Source organism: Lichenostomus cassidix, chromosome 13 (genome assembly GCF_008360975.1).
Source record: "Lichenostomus cassidix isolate B80296 chromosome 13, HeHo_3.0, whole genome shotgun sequence".
Taxonomy (NCBI): Eukaryota; Metazoa; Chordata; class Aves; order Passeriformes; family Meliphagidae; genus Lichenostomus; species Lichenostomus cassidix.
Window position 1 is genome coordinate 3020614 of NC_139494.1, and position 15231 is coordinate 3035844.

At 41.4% G+C, this 15231-nt stretch overlaps 1 protein-coding gene across 11 annotated transcripts in view; it reads right to left on the reverse strand.

The window, feature by feature from the left end:
- The window catches only part of ANKHD1 (ankyrin repeat and KH domain containing 1), a 98877-nt gene that overhangs the window by 27794 nt on the left and 55852 nt on the right, over positions 1–15231 (reverse strand). For 10 of the 11 annotated variants that reach the window (XM_085073341.1, XM_085073340.1, XM_085073339.1 and 7 more), the window contains exons 15-18: positions 9261–10004; positions 2493–2638; positions 2233–2344; positions 1330–1475 (exon numbers count right to left, since the gene is read on the reverse strand). In XM_085073341.1, the coding sequence (XP_084929467.1) occupies positions 1330–1475; positions 2233–2344; positions 2493–2638; positions 9261–10004 (1148 nt within the window). The remainder of the gene's footprint in view (positions 1–1329; positions 1476–2232; positions 2345–2492; positions 2639–9260; positions 10005–15231) is intronic. The other variant, XM_085073343.1, reaches the window with a different exon arrangement.

The window sequence follows — 15231 nt, forward strand, 5'->3', positions numbered from 1 at the left end:
GGAAAACCTCCACCCTCTTCTGCTTGTCTTTTCCCTATATCTGTACAGCCCCTACAACCCACGACCTCAGCAGCTGCCCACTTGTCTGCCAGAAAGATTATTTTAACTAAACAAAATAGCAAGGCTTTAAAGTGAAGCTCTTCCTGGGCACCTTAAGTTTGCAAACAAGGGATCTACCCCACTCCCATAATGTCTCACAATATGTGAGCATCTCTTTCAGAAAAACTTGTCTGACAACTTGAATTCAAATGACTCTTGAGCCAAGTTTGATTATCTATATTAAATAAACCTTCCAAAAAACATGTGCTAAAAATCAGAGCAACTGATGTTAATAGAACCAGCATGAGGAACGACTCCTCTATCAGAAGTTGCTTAAGAGGAATAAAACAGGAGAAAATGAAAACATTCTGGGTGATATACTGTACTTCAGTGGGCCTCATTTTACTATTAACGTAAGTTAGGTGAATTCCAAACAAGCCAGAAAAAAGGCTGTCTAAGCTAGAAATATAGGAGGTAGATTCTGGCATAAGGAAAAGAAAATAAAGAGGAAGAATAAAAGACTTCAGTTGTTCAATACATAATGCTACTACGACAGGCCATGCTGATCTTGCCTTTTTTTATGAGAAGCACTTTTATCGGTAAAGACCTGCAATTCGAAAGTGAAGTAGAAACTTTCCAATTCTGGCCAACTATTTTAATCCTTCATTAATCTACTACAGAGCCTGTGGCCATCTCTATGCCATCCTCTAAGGTACTATGAATGTGACTGAAATAGTAAGGATTTAACAAATCTTATTTGGACAACAACACACACACACAAATCTGACAGAATTCTGAAACATCCTTAAAAGACTGCTACAATGCATCCTGCATTGCATCTGCACTTATCAGTCCTGTGCATTATCATGAAAGCCATGTACTGCCCATACAAAATCCCAGTTTCTGTCCTCGTGTGCCTGCACCAGCAGTTTCAGGTCTGAGAACAGAGAAGATGGATAAGGGAAGTGCTCAGTGAATAAAGTTATTTAATAACTATCTGCTTCCCTCACAGAAGTACTTATATTGTGAGGATACACTGACTGAAGACAGACCACAAGTTATCATGACCATTGACTAACAAAACTGGGAGAGGCAAGGGAGAGAATACAGTCTTGAACACCTTCTTCCTTTCTTGGAAGAGGAAGAAGCTCTTGAACAAGCTACACTTAAACAGGTGAAAAACCTTCCAGAAAAAAAGTAGGATGTATCAGCAACAGAAGAAACTCAACACTGTCCAAAAAAAACCTATCTGCAAGTAACAACTCAAGCTCTTTGAGGACACGTCTGTACCTCCTGGCGTCCACCGGAGCATGCCAAGGAAAGCGGAGTATCCTTTGTGCGCTCAGACTGTGCTTCTATATCCCCACCTTTGTCCAGAAGAATTTCCACAACACCAACATGTCCAGCAGTTGCAGCCAGAATCAAAGGCGTAAAACCTAGTAACAAGAGATTGCATTAAAAAGCAACCTTTAGTGTCTCAAAAGTATTATTAATGCACAAATGGGTTAATTCAAAAGGAATTCTGTTGATCACGTCTATTCCTCATACTGGTGGATACCACAATCTCAGAGCCTTTCCCAACTCTCTTCTGACCCTGTCACATTGAGGCTCTGATTCCAGCTGAAGGCTCTTCAAAAGAAATCTAAACAGTGCTTGCAGTGATTAGTTTGGATTAAGTTCCGACCAACTCCTCTCCTTGGAGAAGTCACGGCTTTCTGTTTAATTCCTGTTTAATAAAGCTCCAGCCAGTGACCACATCTGCCCTGCGTGTGCTGCTGATTGCCAGTCGTCACTGTGAGCTCCAATGCATATGGCATGGTGGCTTTGTTCTCTCAGCTCTAAAAGATATGAGACTCTGCTGAACTCTGTTCCTGAGAACAAGGATACCCAACCCAACAACTGTCACCCTTCAGCTCTGTCAAGCAAAATTGGATGGATACCCCCATTAGCTCCTCTATCCAGCTTGCCAAGGTCATTCTTAGAGGGTGAGTCAAAAGGACAGATATCCTTCACATTTCACAAATTTGCTTAAGATCCCACTCGGGTGCACTTCCTATCAAAAATGCAGACAGAAGCTGAGTGGCTTTGTAAGGCCAATGTTACTACATGAAGTGCAAGAATGCAGTTCACATTTTGAAGTTCACTGTTTCAAGTTGTAATTCACAGTCAAACTGTGTCATTGTTTTCACTCACCCTTCTTGTCTCTGTGTTCAATATTGGCACCACGTGCGATCAGCACAGACACAAGTTCCTCGTGCCCTCCTGCACACGCGAGGGTCAGAGCAGTGTCGTGGTTACTCTCAGTCTTCACGGATAGGAAAGAAAAAGAAGCAGATATTCAGAAATTAAAAATAAAGAGCACTTTATTATTTCTACAACAGTGCTAAATTTTTATTTTCCTTTCAGGACTTATCAGAAAGCCAACGCACTCAAAGCTAACCTCAATTACTCACATGTGCATCGATGTCCACCGATGGATACATGGGGAGCACAGACTGCGAGGGCACATTGCTCGCTGCCTGCGGACAGGGCTCAGGCGTCGGGGACTCGGTAGTGTGCGAGGAGCTGGTGGAGCCGCTGGGCACTCTGCTATTCACAGCTGAAAAGGAACACCAGGTTTTTAATCCACTCTTAGGAATGTGCCATTTTATAAGTAAAATATTAAGTCCCATAAAACTGCAATGGTCTAATATAAAACGGTAACAGGGGTAAAACAAATTACATGTTCCTATAAACAAAAAGCAGCTTTCCGGCAGTTAAACAGTGTAAGCAACATCTCCAAACTGTGATAAGTTAGAAAATAATTGCATGAATTAGTCTGTACGCATTACAAGTGTGAATTATGAAGGTGATTAGTTACCCTTCTCTAATTGTAACCTTCACTGCAAAAGAAGAATTCAATCATATGCTCAGTTTAAGCAGGCAAATGATTCATCACTAACACAGAAACCTAATGTTCAAAAATACAGTCTCATTCTGGAATTCCAAAATTTTTCATGTAACGGTTAGTGCACACTTAGCCTTCAGAGAAAGTTTTCAGCGCAAGATGACTGACAGCAACTCACACTATTAATCATGTCTCAGAGTTAAACCAACCCAGGACAGTGGAAGGGAAGCAGACAGGAGGGGGCAGCCAACGAAAATAAGAAAGCTGACAACTGCACTCCAAAAATTTATTCTGATTGATTCACAGCCTGTAAAAGATGTCATTCTGAAGATCCAGCATTGCTCAGGGACACAAGTAATGCAACTTTATCTTTTTATTTCCTTTTTTTTTTTTTAAGTTACAATTAAAAAAAAAATTGAGAATCAGATGTTTTTCACCCAGTTTTAAAACAACAAGCAGAGAAATCTCCCTGGACATATCTGTGGGGCCAGGACTCCCGCCTCCCTCTGTAACCTGATGGGAGTCCAAGTGGAGCCCAGATCCCTGTAATCAGCTGGGATTACAGGAAGGTCTAACACACCTACGCACTAGCTCCGTGTGTGCTTTAGCTTCAGTAATCCCTGCTGATAGAGCAGCTGGATTTGACAAGTATCGTCACTGCTGGATTGCCAAAGATCTCTATTGTGCAGCCTCATCAGCCGGAACACCCGGTGAGCTTTAGTTATTCCAAAACACACAGTATTTTGCAGTATTCCTGGAAGAAGCAACTAAAGGAAAACACTAACAGCTACAGGTAAGAAATAAGCAGCAGCATTTTGGTTTTGTCCAAGCGTTAAGGGAAGATGATGAACTCAAACCTGTGTATGACTTGGAAAAAAATTTTGCAAACCTTTCCCACCTCAACCTTTCTCATTTCATTGACTGATTACACACCAGCAATTACTCATAGGAAAATGGTGTCGATTGAAAAAGCCCCAGCATGACCATTAATATCACTAATTCAGCCTATAGAGCTGCCTGTACCTGACAAAGGAAAACACAGACTGGAGCATGGGAAAATTGGTCACTTCCATTGGGTTCTGGAGACATGGTGAGGGGGTTCCCTGAAATTTGTGGAGGTTCAGTTTTCCATTGTATTTTTTAAGCAAAGCATTCTCCTTGGTGCACAGGCAAAACCAGCATTAACATTTTGTCACCACCTTTAAGCAATGAAGTAGCAGATCTGAATTCCTGTGAAAACCTTCATAAGCAAACCAGATTTGTATTAAAAGTTTCAAATACAAAAGCTCCCACTTCATCTGCTCACTATGGATTACCACTTGTAGCAGCAAATGAGCATTAATTAATGCAATACGATTGTTTTCTTGCTTAATGCACTGAAGTGCAAGATAATAATTGGATTTCTAAAGATTATTCCTTCCAAAATACAGACAACATGTCACCCTGTTAAGGACTTAGGTTAAATCAAGCTGGTCCTTCCTCATGGAAAACATTGGTTCAATTCTTTCAGATCTTGCAACTACAGATACACTTTAAACCACATGCATGTGCAGTGCATGCAGAACAGGGTGTGCAGAGGGACTCCACTGGAGCCAGTTTAAGGGTCTTAAAGTAATATATTCAGTGCTGCTGTCACAGGTTCCACAAATTCTCTGTATTTCACAACCATGACTGAAAATATCCAAGTATTTCTCACATACTTTAGATTTTCATCATGAGTTTGAAACATATGAGTGCGCATTAAGCACTTCATGTGCACAGTAACAATATTAAACGTGAGAGAACACCAAAGGCAGTAGAAATGAGATGTCCTGCACTGATATGCTAAAAACTGGTTTAAAATAAAATCTAACAACAAATATTCCTAAAACACCCACCAATTAATCACCCCCTCTATAACTGCTGAGTTTACAAAATGGCAGGATTTTTCAAAGTGCCATTTTTTATTTCCTCAGTGTGGTTGGCAAGCTGGGCCTATGGAGCAGCAGCATAATTTGTGCTCTGTGGAGCAAAAAAAGCCTGAGAACTTCTGCCTTCAGTTTCATGGGGCTGACACTGCTTGGCCTTGACTCCAGGGAAATACCAATTTTGTGACAAGAGGTTTTAGTTGTGTCTATAGGCTACAATATTCAAAAGACTTGCTTTTAGAAAAAAATTATCCTATACATGACAAAATCCAGGTTTCCCACATTATACTAAGGGTCTGTCATTGTATCAGTTGGAAGCTGGACACTGGTCTTTAAAGACATGGATGACTGTTTTCAAAGTCATGAAAAAATATCAAAGGAAACATAAGTAAAACAAAAGAAAGCAAGAACTTGGTATTTTATCAAAGTACAACTCTGCAGCATTGACAGTACCTGGAGCAAGCAGCTCCAGATGAGATTTCAGCTGTAGGCTGAAACTGCGGCAAAGCAACTGCTGTCATGACATAAGCACTGGCATTCACGAATACTGGACTTAGATTTTAGTTCCCCTTTCCTCAAATGAACTGGGATTTTCAGGACAGAGAGAAACATCCTTTTTCAGGCCTGAGCAGCGTTTCAGCCTGTCCAAGCAGCTTCTCGGTAACCTGCTATTGCAGAGGCTTTTGCACATTGGTAACTGCGGCTCCTTTCATGAGTCACCATTCCTCACTCCTGATTGTCTAATAACCAGTTTTAGTCCAAACACCAATCCTCAACACAGTAACTTAGATGTCACCTTCCAAATCCTTACCTTAAAAGACCATAATTCTGTATCACTGACTATAACCAGAATGTCAAAACGAAAGTTTCTCATAACACACCTGAAATTTCAGTTTAGAAACGCCAGCTTACAGGACGAGAGTGGGACAGAAAAGCACACAGAGTTTCTTGACTAAAAATACCAGCTGAGCAAAACAAAGAGAAATAAAAATATTCCAACTAGAGACAAACCCCAGCAATACAGAAAAGTAAGTGCTCATCTTTAACACCATAAACCAGAAAAGCCTCAATTCAGATACTGCAACTAGGAAATTTACTATGGCAAATGCAGAAGGTGAACTGAAATGAAACTCCAAATATGCAAGACAAAAGGCTCCAAGAAACCAAACAGATACTGAGTAATGAAAACGATAGATGTGTTCCAAATTTATTTATTGCTTTCCCACTCTCCACTGCACCATGTCTCTGCCTCTTTTGTAAACCTGGTAAAAAATTTGACTGCAGCTAGCCATACCTTTAATGTACTATTGGGTGCAAGATTTTTGCATCAGCATGTCTAAATAAGCTCCATTACCACCAAAATGTTCTGGAGTGGAAAGAGGTGCTCAATTTTCAGGTTTTAGCTGACTTCCCAAAGGTACTCAGTTACTTGTGCATAGCTTTATGAAAGCAGGTACATGTGCCATGACTCACGGACACTTTGCACCCTGACATTCACAACCTCAATACCTCACCACTGACACATCGTGCCAGCAGAACGGTAAGATAAATATTCCATTTATGTACATTGACACTGTTAAGTTGGTCAGCAAAATTAAAATTTGTAGCTTCATAGAAATTGAAGTTCTCCCTTACAACTGGTCCCAACTGGGGCTTGGAACAATTTGCCTCCTATATCACAGAATCCCAGAATGGGTTGGGTTGGAAGGGAACTCAAGGCTCATCTCAAACCAATCCCTCCACCATGGGCAGGAACACTTTCCCCTATCCCAGGTTGCTCCAAGCCCCATCCAACCTGGCCTTGGACACTTCCAGGGATGGGGCAGCCACGGCTACTCTGGGCACCCTGTGCCAGGGCCTCACCACCCCCACAGGAAGAATTTTTCTCCAATATCCCATCTATCCCTGCCCTCTGGCAGTGGGAAGCCATTCCCCTTGTCCTGTCCCTCCATCCCTTGTCCCAAGTCCTTCTCCTGAAGCCCCTTTAAGCACTGGAAGGAGCTCTGAGGTCTCCCTGGAGCTTTCTCTTCTCCAGGCTGAACACCCCCAGCTCTCCCAGCTGTCTCCAGACCAGAGGGGCTCTTGGCCCTTGGAGCATCTCTGTGGCCTCCTCTGGATATCGCCACTAGCAACGGTAAAAAGTATTTTGGGGCAGAGGGAAAAATAATTTCTGTTCTTCTGAAGCAGTCCCCACCCAAACTGAAATACTCATAAAAATGTTCATACCTCTTCAAAACCCACAGTCACTCACTACCATCACTGCAGCTCTAGCAGTGGGATCAAGGGAATCAGCACCCCGAGTGTGGGAAACAAGCTCCCTAAAAGCCAGGCTTCCCCTGCACCAGGCACAAGCCCCTGAACCATTTTATCTGGCATCCGTAGCAGGCGTTTAAAAAACAGATCTTGTAGCAGTTTTTATTGCTCAAAATTTCTTTACAAAATTAAGGACTAATGGGCAAGTTTGTGGAAAAAGTGCATTTTAGACATGGATCAAAGAGCTCAGAGTATGAGTGGATAAATTTACAATTTGTATTTATATTGATGTAAATGTGAGATATAGTAGGATTATAATTTACATAGGGGTCGCTTTTACAGTCTGGATTTACAAAGTGAGAAAAATATCTACCTTCTGACAATTTTTTTTAGAGGGGGAGAAAGTAAAAGAAACCTATGAATTTCAGGAGAAAATGTATTTCAATCAAGGAACATCAATGCATTTTTGCAGAAGCCTCTGGAGCTCAACAGCTACAGTCCCCACAAGTCGCATTTCTGTAAATGTAGTTTCTAATGCAGAAGAAGGTGCTATTTGTGGTGATTTTTGAAATAAGTAAATCTCATGTCTTAGCAAAAAATGTCTTCAATTACTTAGCAAAACCAGTAGCCGTTTTCAGAAAGCAAACCAATGTCTATTCACCTTTTAAAAATTATTAAGATACAGTTTTTCTGATTGTTTGCAATCTTTTTTCCCACAGCACAGTTCTCTCACTCAGCTGGATTGCAGCACTTTTCACTGTGGGGGCACTGAGTTTCTGGCTGTAGAATGAGCTGCTGACCACAAGAGGATACAAACTCCATGGCCTTGTGCCAGACACGTTCAACTCTCAGCAACAGCAACTACTCCAAAGATTAATCCCTTGTTGATTATGTTTTGCATTTCCATTCAAATTTTCCTTCTCACACACTCCAAAACTAAAATTTTGAGTAATAGAAATGGATAATGTTTTACTGTTGGCTGAATATTCTGAAGAGCACTACAGAGCAGGGAAGGAGGCTTGCCATGCCAGAACAGGGGGAACTAAGACTGATGCTCTATAAAAAACCTGGAATTACACTGAGGAGAGGATGGGAGCTGGTACAACCACCCCACTACTCCAACTCTGGGTTCCATGAGAAGTTGCAAAGTCACAAGTAGTCTTGACTTGCATGAGCTTGATGCAATTACCATTCCAAAGGCTCCCAGGAATGGTTGACCAAAGATCTCACTGCACACTTCTACAGCCTTGACATGAACTTCAGAGGACACGGCAGCGACTACGAAACGGGAGGGGCAGGGGGAGACAGACAGGAAAATAATGGGCAGGGGGACAGGCACAAGGTACAAAGAAAAGTTGAAAAACACTGAATAAAGAAAGAACTACAGACCAAACAACACTGGCTATATCCTACATACCTCCAGCAGCAAACCTCAATCCTAGTCAAGTCCACGAAATGAAGTCACCCAAAGTGATCCCTCTTTTGGCACAAGGGGACTCACACAACCTGATGTGAGGGCATTCCCATTCCTCTTCACACCGTACCAACACGTGGAAGGATGTTGGGGTTTTTGCTTTTCATCCAGCTAACAGGATACGTTTATGCCATGTGGAACATCTAACCAGCAGATATTCCCGTACAACACGCGGGGTTTAGCGGGGATTCTGCAAACACAAGCCAGCACAGAACGGAGCGGTTGTGCGCGGATTCCAGGCTGTGCTTAAGCTCCAGCAGCAGGGAGAGGGACATGTTTGTCCATACAAGTGACAACAATTTGGCTTTTTCTAGAGATGGCTACCACATTGAAGAAAGTCACTGATAAGGCTGCACAGAAAATTCTACAGAAGATAAAAATCTGTCATGCTTTTGGGTTTCCTAATGGGCACTACTAATTGCTCATGATGAGGCTTTTTAAAGAAGCACAGAAAAAGATGAGGCCAAAGGGGCTAAAACAGGTGTCCAGTACAGGAAGTTTTGCACTTTGGAAAAAAAGATATTTAAAAGTATCATGTTAGAATTGGAAGTTACTTTTGGATTAATAGCACTAATCAGGAACTTTATTCTTAAGCAAGTATTCCCAAACTGGAAAACCCCAAGACGTATTTGGAGGGAAGGAGAGAGAGGGAGACTGAGCACACAAATTAATGCAAAAATAGGTATATTTCTTAACCCACCTGCTATTAGGTCATCAAGAGTGTCGGTAAGCGTCTGTGCTGGAGTGGCAACCATTAATCCGTCTGGTTCTTGAACTAAGAGCCCCTGCCCAGCAATTTGCTGCTGCTGTCCTACATTCTGCTGATTCCCTAATGCTTTCTGAAGTTCAAGAGACTCTGTCCCATTATAACCTAAGTTACCAGAAAAATTACATTGCGGTGCTGGCAAAGGCTGGATAGGGACAAACTCTATTTGTTCAGCAGGTGGTGGAGACTGGTGTTGCTCGTCATCTTTAGACAAGATTTTGTCAACCTGAGGTAACCCTGAAAAGTTATCCTCTGGCAGACCCTTATCGGCTTCCACTTCTGGGAAGACCCCTGTAAGTGAGCACTGCTGCTGCAGGGCAGGTGGTGTGTCTGTCTGACCTTTGGTCTCCAAATATTCTTTGGTAAACTGCTGTTGGGTTTTCATCTGCAACTGCCTTTCCACCTTCTGCAGCTCCTTCAATATTTTCTTCTTCTTCTGTACTTGTTCTTCTCTGTTCTTTTTAAGTTCTTCAATCTTATCTTTATTTAAGGGTTCACCTTGAATTAATTCCAATGATTTAAGTTGTGCTTTTTCAATAGCACTAATTCTCTGTCCAAGTTCATTCAGCTTGCCTTCAGTCTCTTCTACTATGCATTCCAAAGGCTGGTATGGGTGAAAAGGTGGCAGTAGGTCCTTATCTGCTACCTGCAGGGAACTTGACTTCTGCTTGGATGCACCTAAGCACATGAAAAATGTTTGAAAAAATGCCATGCTGAAGATACCCCAAACCTCCCCTCTCACCCACCAAAAATAATAATAATAAAAAAACAAAAAAAAAAATCTTTACAACTAACTGCACATCTGTCAAAGCACAGAAAGGTAAACCCTACACTCTGTGTTAAGACAAGAAAGGACAAAGCAGATAGCCGGAATGTTCAATATTGGTCCTCATATCCCTCTGAGCACAGCTATTTTCATCTTACAAGGAACCTTTACAGTTTCTGACACACATGACAATGCACTTGGGAAGGGAAATCAGCAAGAAGAGCAAGGCAATTTACATGATTTACTGAGTTCCCAAAGTTCTGTGTGTGCAGAGCTTAAAGAGTATTTTTCCAAAGGCTGACTTCCAACAGCAAGGTTATGAACAGAAAGACTCTATAGCTGAGAGCAGACTAACCTGACAGTAAGATATGATACCTCAAACTAGGATTTCTCCAAATACTGTAGCATTCACCTTCACATTACAAGCAGAATCCTGCCACTGCAAACTTAGTGCTTACAAGTGGAGTGTGACATTTTAGCACCTTTTAAAAAATTCTGGGACCAAACTAACAACTTGCTCACTTCGCCTTCCAGTAACAAATGAATAATTCTGTTCATTATGAAGATTTTAAAAATAACCTTCACCAAGGCCCAACAAACCTGGGCAGCACTGCCCCAAGTGCTGACTGCCCTCAAGCAACCCCAAGGCTGTTTTCCCAAAAGCCACATCTGGGAAACTCTAGTCACATCTTATTGAAAGGAATCTATTAAATACTGAAATTTTAATTATTACTTCAGTGTCAGAACTTTAATTAAAAATGTGGAAGGTTTTAGCCTGATCAAATAATTTCTTGCAACAATACTCATCTACTTTACCCAAAGATATATTGATATATGGAGCCTTCAAAAAAAAACCCAAAACCCATGAAAGAAAACTCGAAGCTTTACAAAGCAGACTCATACAATTAATCACTAAAAGGGGAACTAAAATTATGTACCGTTTGAGCCATGGTTTAACCAAGTTACCTAAAGATCACACAGTTAAGTCAAAGTCTGGATGCAAGAACTAAGTCCTAGATCAGTCACCAGCCCTGGAAAGATTAAGTTTCCTGAAACACAGATTTATTTCTATCTGGGCCCATCAGTACACGAATTTACAAACAACTTCACTTTGCATTGCTGTCAAAACAAGAGTCACACATGCCTCACTTTGAAATGAATCTTTTTTTGGAGGAATTAATTGTAAACCAAACAAATGAAACAAATGTGAGATTTTTCTCTTATGAAGAGAAAGAACGAATACTAAAATAGAATTGGACCACCTCTGTACTGTATACCTTCAGCAGACTCCCTGGAGTGAAAGGGAAATATCTAATTATATAGGAAACAAGACCTTACTAATCCCAGGAAACAGCCCAGAATCCCACAGCCACCCTTCAACAACCCCAGAAAACAGCCCAACATCCCACAGCCACTGGATCCACCCTTCAGGATGCTCTTTCTGCAGCTCTGTACTCTGAGCAGGTCAGTAGTTCCAGCCGAGCACCTCTCCCCATCACTGCTATTACTTTGCCTCTGAACCATGAGTCATCAAACAATTTCTCAGCGGACAATAAGGAATTTGGGGGAAGTTCAGCAATCCCTGCCTCTGGGCTGGCTGGTGGCTGTTTAGTTTGAGCTCACTCTAACCTGTGGCCTTTTTGGCTTTACCATGCATTCAGGGTTTATACTTTCATTGTAACAAGTGTAACTCACAGGTTTTTGAGGCCACTCTCGAGAAATAAATTTGCACTTCCCCAAAAAATCTCTGAAAGGCTCGTCTGGATCTTTGTTTTGAAACTAAGCTGTGCTTCACTGCTACAGTAACCAAACTGCAAACGCACCCTGCCTTCAGCTGAGATGGGACCTCTCTGCCCTTGCTCTGTTTAATGTCATCCCTCAGGTTCCTTTATCCTAACACAAGGCATTCCCACAGCCCAGCAGCTCTGGACACCTTCCATCACTCTAGGAAAGAAAAGCTGCAGTTCAAAGAGCTCCCAAAAATAAAGTAACGATGTTGTGCCTCTCAGTTAAGTCTGACCTGGGAAGAAAAGAGTCCTGTCATGGGAGAGTTTTTCTAGGAGCACAAGAGAAAAGCAAAGAGCAGAAGCACAACCCCACCTTGAGAGCTGGGCTGGGCTGAGGAGCCAGGGCTGGGCTCAGACAGTGGCTCCAACCAGGAACCATCGTGGCATCGTGGCAAGTGTTAGGAAACCAGCAAGTGAAGAGCTGGGCTCTCAAGTTCCAGAAAAGGTACAGAAATTTACATTAGTTAGCGGCTAATTAGTTAAATGGTAATTAGTTAGCAGGGGCACTTTTCAGGTTCCACATCACCCTTTCTATGCCAGAAAACAGTTGCAACCTGTAACTGGAGATATTGGAAGAGAACAAGGGGGATGAAGAAAGATCTGCTAAACCGGACACATCCACCTGAACAGTCAGGTCAAACCCCAGGTGGAGAAGACACTGTTGGTGGTTCTGAATATGCAAACACTGGAATAGAATATCATCATATTTGAAGTACTAAAAAGTAGCATTTCCTAGTTTATCCAAATCTCCTCTATATTACAATATCCTGAAAAATACTCTGCTCATTTCAGTACATAGTTCTGAACAGACACTTTATACTTTCACTTTTGAAATATGTAAGTACAGTAAGACTTAAGAATCCAATCACAGGCCAGATCATAATGATGTCAACTTTAAAAAAAAATTGTTTTGTACATTTTTATCTTTTGGGGGCAGCATCAGTCATCTACACAATTGAGCTGTCAATCTGGCCTCTAAAGCAACTATTTTTGTCACTTTCAGAAGACTTGTTTAGTATGAAAGTAAGTTGTTTAGACTGAAGCTGACTGAAATCCAGATGTTACTACACAGATACCATGTGCCATCCAGTATCATGATTACAGGAAAAAAACTGATCAGCTGACAGGAAACCCAGAGTGGTTCTGGGCATGTCAGGAAAACCACAGAGTAAGGAAGGGACTTATTCCCCAGTTATGTTGAGAACAGTACCACCAGTTGCTCTTTTATTTGCATTTCCACATTCCCACAAATTCTGGACCCTACCCTGTTCAACTCAGCCTTCACCACAATTCCTGAAGAGTGTGCACATCTTCAGCCAGGTTTGTGACCAACATATAGGACTCAGGGCAAGATCTACTCTGCCCAAACACAGTTTCCCCTCCAATTCTCTGATTTCCACTTCTCTCCAGGAAGTGACAGGTGTTTCCTATGGAAATTTTCCATGCTTCTCCCTTACACTTAAAATCATCTCCCACAGACCTGAGTAGCAACAGCCTGTTCACCCCAATAAGCCTCTCTTTGGCATCATTCCTGGTCTCTTGAGCACCCAGTAACATGCAGAGAGGACACCAAGACCAAGAAAAATAACCTTCAGTTTTGTAGTCCTCAGGTGGTTTTCCCAAGCAATGGAACTCTTCTGATTCATGTTTGCTTAGAACATATTCAGTATTTATACAGTCACTGCCAACAAACAAGTCTGATACCGTATTTCCTCATGAGTGGTTTTGATTTTCAAGGAACTTGCTCTTCTAGCCCTGACTTATAATCCACAAGATGTCACATCTCTCAGGAAAGAACTCATTTACATGCCTTTCAGTTATATTTTATATTTTATTTGATGAAATTCTGAGATTTGTTAACAGCTCCTTTATTTCTATTGTCATTGTTAAATGAAAAAGTGGATCAAAATCCAAACAGTAAAGCCCAAAAGATTTTTCCAGCATAAAAAAATGACAGTAAGAAAAAAGTCAGCTGTGTGATACACATTTGTACATTCAAATACATCTTCTCTGCTGGAGACCCTGTTATACAAATCTGTATAAATCACCATGTCATTTCTGTGCTCTGTAACAGAATTGCTTGTCCATTGTTCTTGCACTTGAGGGTTTCTTAAAAATCTGATTTCACTTGCAAGTTGAGAGTTCAATTTGCAGTCTGCAATTAAAACTCACCAGCCTCATCAACAGGAATAAAATCAACTCAATATTGAATTTTCATGAAAATTCCACATTTAACAGTTATTTGTATTTTTTGCAAAGAAGAGGTTAATTGGTAGAAGGCTGAATGATGAAATGACTTTGCATGTTCACAGTGACCCTCCTGGAACCATGGAGTAATTTTGCCAGTCTTTATCACTCCTGCAGCTGTTTCTATGGAAAACTGCAGGGAATAGGTGCAATACTATCCAACAGGCAATAGCTACACAACTGAAACCAAGCCAAACTGAACTCAATTTTTAGCCATTCAGAAATCTGAGTTACTTTCCAATCTTAGTCTTCTTCCCAAGTTTCCTCTGGTGGCTTCATGGTATCTAACTGGAAAATTGCTAAGATGTAATTGAATTAGTTGGTAGCAAGCAGGTGACTGAAGCTTCAAAGGAGCAGAATTTCTCAAACCACCATGAAAAGACACGTTTGTGCTCCTGGGGACCTGCACGTGTCTTGGTGTCAAATCACCTGCCTGCACTACTGAGGACTTGCAGAGAAAAGTCTTTAAGTCCACAAAGAAAGTGTTAGTGAAGTTCAGAAGTCAGGAGACATGGATGGTGAAATCTCCCTAGGGAACTCATCCCAGACACCTGGGCCAGCTGCTGACCCAGGCAGGAAGTTTCCAGGAGGAAATGGCAAGAGTTGCTCAAAAGATACTGAAGCACATTAAAAAATGAACAAGCAGCTGGGACTGTGCAGTAGAAAAAATCTGGTAGGAATCAGAATGCAAAAGCTGGAAAAGTGGCAATATCAGTTTGCCTTACTAAGGTCTTTACCTCCACAAAAGCCATGTAACTTCCTAGTTTTACTGTTAACCTGGCCCCTATTTTTATCAAATCACACAATGCACGAGATGTCTGCTGGGACATGTAACTCAGTATTAGGCATAGAAGTCAGGTACCAGAGTAAAAAATATTTATTGAATTTGTAGCTATTGAAGTTACACAGAGATTGTTTTTCTCCCCTTTCTCCACACCATCAGATTGTTAGATTTAGCATGGGGATCCAGGAAATACCATATATTGAGTATCTAGGTGAGAAAGCTTAGAGATTCCAAAAGTACTACTCATCTATAAGGGAACTCTGGTCTCCTTCACTGGGTTCAAAGGCAAATATGGGCAGCTTTCACCCAAACAAGTCTATT